Genomic DNA, 6,938 nt, shown 5'->3' with positions numbered 1-6,938 from the left:
GTCCATTTTATGGAAGCCAAAGAGAATTTGAATCCTTGGGTGACAGTCAAAGCTATCTGAGACAGAAAGTGCTGTCTCCTGATGGTTTGCAGAAGCACACATGGAAAGCCAGAAAAGTGGACTTGAACCTGCTTGGACAAGGGGACACAATTTCCGGGTTTAGGTTCTAGCTAGATGCCCTTGGGCAGGCCACAGCACCCGCCATCCTCACCTCAGAGTTGCAGGGAGAAGGGCAGACCCCAAAACTCTATGTATCTGTAAAGAGTTGTACAAATGCAAGGAACTGCTACAATGAAGGCATTGGCTTAATCTGACCACATAATCAAAATGACTTAGTTTCAGAGGCAGCTCAGCTAAGTCTCAAGAGACCTGGGTTTGTCTGTGCCATGCTTTCCACCATGCTCTGCACGATCTGAACCAGCCCTAGCATATTACAGTGGAATGGGTGAAGGGTGTCTGTTTCTTCTACTGCACTTATGAGCTTGCTGGGGTCAAGAATTGGGCCTTTCATCTTTGTATCCTAATCCCCAGCACTTAATCAGTGCTGAGTACATGGCTATTAGTCGGAAAATGAATAAATGAGAAAATAAGATAAGTAATGTGCAAAACAATGAAGGCAATTCGAAAGCAAGACATTTCTATGTAGCAGCTTGGAGCAAATACACAGCTTCTAGGATGACACTTTGAAGGGGATGATACTTAATTGAGTTTTAGTATTTCATGTGTTTATTTTAGAATCAGTCATCTAATACAAATTTACTTTTACTTACATGGCACATTGCCATTTTCAACACTTTTTTATCTTTCCTATCTTATCTGATTCTCACAAGTGGACATGGAAATAAGGAGGCCATGTGATGAACCCACTGGAGTAGAGTGTGCTTGTGGAAGGGATTGCTTCTCATGTTCTGATTGCTTAGTCTGGAGCTCCTCCTGCCACACCAGGTCACCAGGCCTCTGTGGCTAACCTTGTGGTGCCATCTGAGTCTGTCCACCCTCTCTTTTGTGGAACTCAATTATGTTATCAGAAGGAAAAATACACAGCCTTGCCTTTACATCCGGGAAATAAAGATAAATGCTATTTTTTTTTTAAATGTAAAAACATACATACAAACTCCAAATAGATTTTTAAAAATTCACATCAAAATTATTAATAGTTCAGTTTTTAAACATTTATTTCCACAGATATTTGATACATGTGGTTAGAGGAGCCAGGACATTTGGGCCTGACAGAAATGCATCTTTTCAAATCTTGTCCATATAGAGCATGATAAAAGTTTACTATTTGTAATATCGTGCTACTTCAAAAAGACTTAACAACTGGACATCTAGAAATAAACATTTTCAGTTTAATACACTAACTAGAACTGTGTGTGTCACAACACAAGATGTTTTTCCATCTTGAGATTAATATTTTCTCATATGATACAATTTTACATTGGCTAAAATAAACAGGTCAAGCTAAAACAACATGAAATTAAAACAACAGGCAATTTATACAGTTGGGAGAATATAAAGCATGACATTGCTGATCCCTTTTGACTGTCCAGAAAGAGAAGAAAATAATATGTCTGGTTTTTTTGTCTAGAACAGAAAATGAAGATAGGTGCCCTATAGGGTTTGGCCACACAGAAAGCCCAAATGGATAATTTGGGCATGGTTCTTACTAAAGTCTTTGTTTTTTTCATGAAATGTTAGGAAGGATTGTCTAAGGTATTAACTCTCATCTGGAATTTGTTTTTTTGAACATCCTGAATGTTTACCTTGCCTGATACAACTTTTTCCCATAATGGGAGACTCGAGATTGTTTGAAGCCATTGGTTTTCTGTTAACTTGAAGCTTGAGCGCCACCATTCCTGAGAAGGGGTTAAAGAGAACAAAGAAATAATTAGTGCCCCCTGACTTGTGTAATCAAGACTGGTCCAATACCAGAACTGGTAAAATGTCCTTAAACTTTTAAAACAATATGAACCCATAGACAAAAAATAAATTTTACTGACCAAACTAGGACACTGACAAGTGCCTCTTTAAATGAATACATACAATTGTACATTCATTTACTTATTCAACAAAAACTGAGTATAAGACACTGTGTGGATTCTAAGTATGGCTTTTGCTTTCAAAGAGTTCACATTCTCAAGGAGAGGACATGCAAATAAATGTAACACAAAGTGGAAAGTAGCCACAGAAAGGGACAGGGAGAGACTGTGCTAAAAGGGATTTGGATGAAGAAACGGGCCATGAGAACTTAAAGGGGAAAAAAAGACTCACAGACTTGAACTATGGGCCTGTCACTCCTTTTGGTAAGAATTCAGAAAGGCTTATGGTGACTGCTATGGTCTGACTGTTGGTAGCCCCCCCAGATTCATATGTTGAAACTTCACCCCCAAGGTGATGGTATTAAGAGGTGGGCCTATGATATTAGTGCCCTTATAAAAAATGGCAAGGGGGAGTGAATTTTCCTCTTCTACCTTTCCGACATATGAGAACCACTGCAAGAGATGCTGTCTGTGAGGAAGAGGCCTTCACCAGACATTGAATCTCTAGTGCTTTGATCTTGGATTTCCCAAGCCTCCAAAACTATGAGCTGTAAATTTCTATTGTTTATAAATTACCCAGTCTACAATATTTTGTCATGGCAACCTGAACAGACTAAGACAATTGCTTTCCAAGCCTGTACAACCTAACCAGGCAGTAGGCTCTAAGGCTTCCTTGGAAGGGTGAGCCTCCCTGACCCAGCTCGCTAGCTGATGATTCATACTTTGCTCATGTTCAGCCAACATTTCTCCAGCACATTCCCCTGTTTTTCAGACAACTGCAAGGCTTTGTCCAGGAACATGTCACAGTTCTGCCCATGTCCCATTAGTATACTAACGTAGGCCATCAGGTGGTAGAGCCTTGGGTAAAAGACAGGGCCAGTGGTATTTTGAGCCACCAGACTCTCCAAGTTCTAAAGAAAAAAAAAAATACCAGAATTAGACAGGGGTCCTTGACTGCAAATTTATTTTCTCCACAGATAATTGGGAAATATTTCAAGGACTTAAACAATCAAGTGAGAAAATATATTACAGAGTAGTACATTTATATAGTAAGCATTGTGGATAAAATGATAACTGTCAGGTAGAGTAGCCCCCATGGACCACCCAGATCAGAAATTGACGGGAGAGGGTCTGTCAATACTGAAAATGTAGGGAAGAATTTGGCCAGTTCAGCCAGCATGGTAAAGGGCTTGGAAGTCACCACTTGGTGCTAGAAACAAGAAAAAGCTGAACAGACTGAATAATCAACAACTCTTCTTGGAGCCATAAGGGAGGTGAAACTCAGGAGGTGAAACATAGGCACAGCTTAACTCACAAGTGGAAGTTACTGTGGGGAAGTTACAGAGCCAGGTTAGGAAAACCTAAACTGTAATTGATGAATCACTGAAGATTCAAAGTGGATAAGTCTGTGAGTTAAAAACTCCAAGGGGAAGAGGATTCTGGAAAGACATCAGAGTGGGAAATACTAAGTATCGGTATTCCTACCTAGACAACTACAGAGGCAGAATCTGTCAGGATGTCCTATTTTGGAACTCTAGTATCTATTGAAGGCTGGACTGCCAGAGGAACGTGTGGATGGCAATCTGAAGTTAATTCCAGTTTTAGCTCCAGTTACCTGGGGACCCCCAGCCCTGGGGCTGACAGCTGTGCATATGTTCTTAAAGTAACATGCACACAACTTGTGGGAACAAGGGTGGGCCAAAAGACCCTGTCCTAAATACTTAGGGATGTGCGCTCTGATCACTGCTTCTGATCAAAGAGGTACAGACAAAGAGGTAGACAGCCATTGTTGTTGCACCTCTCCACATCATTCCAAGCCCCTCCTCCTCCAGCTGAAGTCTCTCCCAGCAGATTTAAGGGACCAGTGCCCCTCCACCTTCAAGTTCAAGGCTGCAGTGAGCCATGATCATGCCACTGCACCAAAGTGAGACCCTGACTAAAAACAAAACAAAACAAAGACAGAGAAAGCAGCAAGAGAGAAGCAACTTATCATATACAAGGGATCCTCAATAAGATTACCAGCAGACCAATACATTTAAAGTGCTAAAAGAAAAAAAAAATCTATCCAGCAAAGCACCCTTCAAAAGTGAGGGAAAAATTAACATATTCCTGTATAAACAAAAGCTGAGAGTTAATTACTACTAGAACTTTTCTGCAAGAAACGCTCAAGGGAGTCCTGTAGAGTAAAATGCAAGGACACTTGAGGCTGTATGAAGAAGTAAAGATCTCAGTAAAGGTAAATACATGGACAATTATAAAAACTAATATTATCGTAATGATGATATGTAACTCCGTTTTTTAGTTATCTACACTGTTTAAAAAATTAATACATTTTTAAAAATTATTAGCTTAAAAGATAGTATTATAATATTGGTTTGTAACCCCACATTTTGTTTTTGTACATAATTTAAGAAACCAATCATTTAAAATAATTATTTATGTTTTAGGGTTCATATCACATAAAAATGTAATTTTGTGACATCAACAACTGAAAGGGGTGAGAAGCTGTTACAAGAGCAGAGTTTTTGTACTTTACTGAAGCTAACTGTAAAATGTTAAATGTAATCTCTGTGGTAACCAGAAAGAAAATAGCTATGGAATATATACAAAAGAAAATGGGGAAATAATGTAAATATTTCACCACAAAAAATCAGCCAAGCCGGGCTCAGTGGCTCAGACTGTAATCCTGCACCTTGGGAGGCTGAGGTGAGGGGATTGCCTGAGCCCGCGGGTTCGAGACCAGTCTGGGCAACTTGGTGAGACTTCATCTCTACAATACATGAAAAAAAAAAAAAATTAGCTGGGCATGGTAGCACGCACCTGTAATTCCGGCTACTTCGAAGGCTGAGGTGGAAGGATGGCCTGCCGGAGCCCCAGCAGGTCGAGGCTGCAGTGGCCAGGAGCAGCCACTGCACTCCAGGCTGGGCAACAGAGTGAGACTCCAACTCAAAAAAAAAAAAAAATCAGCCAGACACAAAAGAAGACAGTAATGCAGAAAATGGAGGGAAGCTATGAGACATATAGAAAACAAATAGCAAAATGATGGAAATAAGTAAACGCTTGGAGGTGGGTAGCAGATCTCATTTTCCCACTCTTGTACCCCAGCACCTAGTGTCTGGTGCTTAATATAGCTTAGCAAATTTTAAAAAATCATCCTGTACAAAGATTTATTTACTAGGATGCTTATCACAGCAATAGCAGTAAAATAATGCAGAAAAGCTCTAGCCAAGAGTAACTGGGCTCTATAATAGTATACCCATAACACAAAATACTGTAAATAGTGGGGTGAAAACAACTGAAAATTATGCATAATATATTTAATAGCAAGTTACAAAAAGTGGAAATGTGCATGTACACGCATAGAAAAGACTTGAAAGTGATGTCACAATATATATAATTAGTTATTGCTGAATAGTAAGGTTATAGTAAGGTTATGGGCCATATATTTTCTTCTTTCTAAGTTTTGGGGGGTGCCTTCGAAAACTTCTGTTGTAAGCAACTAGAAATTCTGTCATCAGACAATCGTTAGCATGGCAAGTAAATAGAAATTCACATAAGGAGTGGTTTATACTGGAAACCAGGGACCGGGCCTCACCTTGAGCAGTGCAACTCCACTGTCCTGGGCAATCTCAAACTGTTGTTCAATTTGCTTCTGAAGATGAAGAACTTGCCCTTCCATGTACCTGGAGATTCCTTCATAGTAAGTAACTGATGGGGTTTTTCTTGGCACTAGATTTTTAGCTTTATTGGAAAAGATGTAAAATTCCTCCCATTCCTGAAGTCTGGCATACCTGCACCACCACAGGAGAAGAGGAATTAGCATTGCTCTCGGAATGGGCTGATTTTCTGAAATGGCTGTCTCTGGATGTTGTGCCTTTCTGCATCTGTGTCTCTGGAAGTGTGCCTCCTGCCTACCCTACTCTGCTCTACCCCCCCCAAAACAGGAAATTATGTGATGCAGAGCAAGGAAAGAAGAGAATTTTTTTATGATGTAGTATGGACAGAATCCTTGGGAATGCCTAGCTAATATTAGCCATCATTCATTTAACTCTTTAGACTCTTAATTTTTTTTTTTTTTTTTTGAGTTGGAGTCTCACTCTGTCACCCAGACTGGAGTGTAGTGGCATGTTCATGGCCACCCCAGTGTCGACCTGTTGGGTTCAGGCAATCCTTATGCTCAGCCTTCCAAGTAGCTGGAACTACAGGTGAGTGCTACCATACCCGGCTAATTATTATTATTATTATTATTATTTTGGTCTATTGTAGAGACGAGGTCTCACCAAGTTGCCCAGATTGTTCTTGAACCCCTGGGCTCAGGCAATCCTCTCACCTCAGCCTCCCAAAGTGCCAGGATTACAAGCTTGAGCCACTGAGTCTGGCCTAAACTCTTAATTTGAAAGCAGATCAGACACTTGGAGCTATCAATTTGGGGGCTGAAAGAAATTGCTCCAATTCTAAAGAGACGGCTTAGGCCAGCACTACTCAAAGTACTATCCACAGACTGGTAGTATCAGTATTACCTGAGTTCTCATAAATGCAAATTGCCTGGTCCCACCCAAATCTGCTAAATCAGACAGACTCTGGAGGTGTGGAATCTTGGAGTTAACAGTCTCTCCAGGTGATTTTTTTTTGTTTTTTTAAGTTGGAGTCTCACTCTGTTGCCCAGGCTGGAGTGCAGTGGCACACTCATGATCACCGGAGTCTCGACCTGCTGGGCTCAGGTGATCCTTCTGCCTCAGCCTTTCAAGTAGCTGGAACTACAGGCACGTGCCACCACGCCTGGCTAATTTTTAAATTTATTGTAGAGATGAGGTCTCACCAAGTTGCCCAAGCTGGTCTTGAACCTGTGGGCTCAGGCAATCCTCTCAACTTGGCTTCCCAAAGTGCTGGGATTATAAG

The 6,938-nt window shown here is 40.7% G+C and overlaps 1 protein-coding gene across 2 annotated transcripts; it reads right to left on the bottom strand.

The window, feature by feature from the left end:
- Positions 1-1,157: 1,157 nt before the first annotated feature.
- On the bottom strand, positions 1,158-5,801 carry LOC103267856 (adenylate cyclase type 10-like). 2 transcript variants are annotated; one of them, XM_008065429.1, is made up of 3 exons: positions 5,635-5,801; positions 2,762-2,950; positions 1,158-1,856 (listed from the first exon to the last, which is right to left on the bottom strand). In XM_008065429.1, exons 1-3 carry the CDS (start codon positions 5,716-5,718, stop codon positions 1,695-1,697), a joined length of 435 nt encoding a protein of 144 aa, XP_008063620.1. In that variant the 5' UTR covers positions 5,719-5,801; the 3' UTR covers positions 1,158-1,694. The 2 variants fall into 2 exon arrangements, with proteins under 2 accessions (XP_008063620.1, XP_008063621.1); XM_008065430.1 differs by having other exon boundaries at positions 2,876-2,950.
- Between the last annotated feature and the right edge of the window lie 1,137 nt (positions 5,802-6,938).

Source organism: Carlito syrichta, unplaced genomic scaffold (assembly GCF_000164805.1).
Source record: "Carlito syrichta isolate Samal-C Ts95f unplaced genomic scaffold, Tarsius_syrichta-2.0.1 Scaffold308343, whole genome shotgun sequence".
Lineage (NCBI taxonomy): Eukaryota > Metazoa > Chordata > Mammalia > Primates > Tarsiidae > Carlito > Carlito syrichta.
Note: the sequence above shows the minus strand (reverse complement) of the source record. Positions and strands in the feature narration are given on the sequence as shown.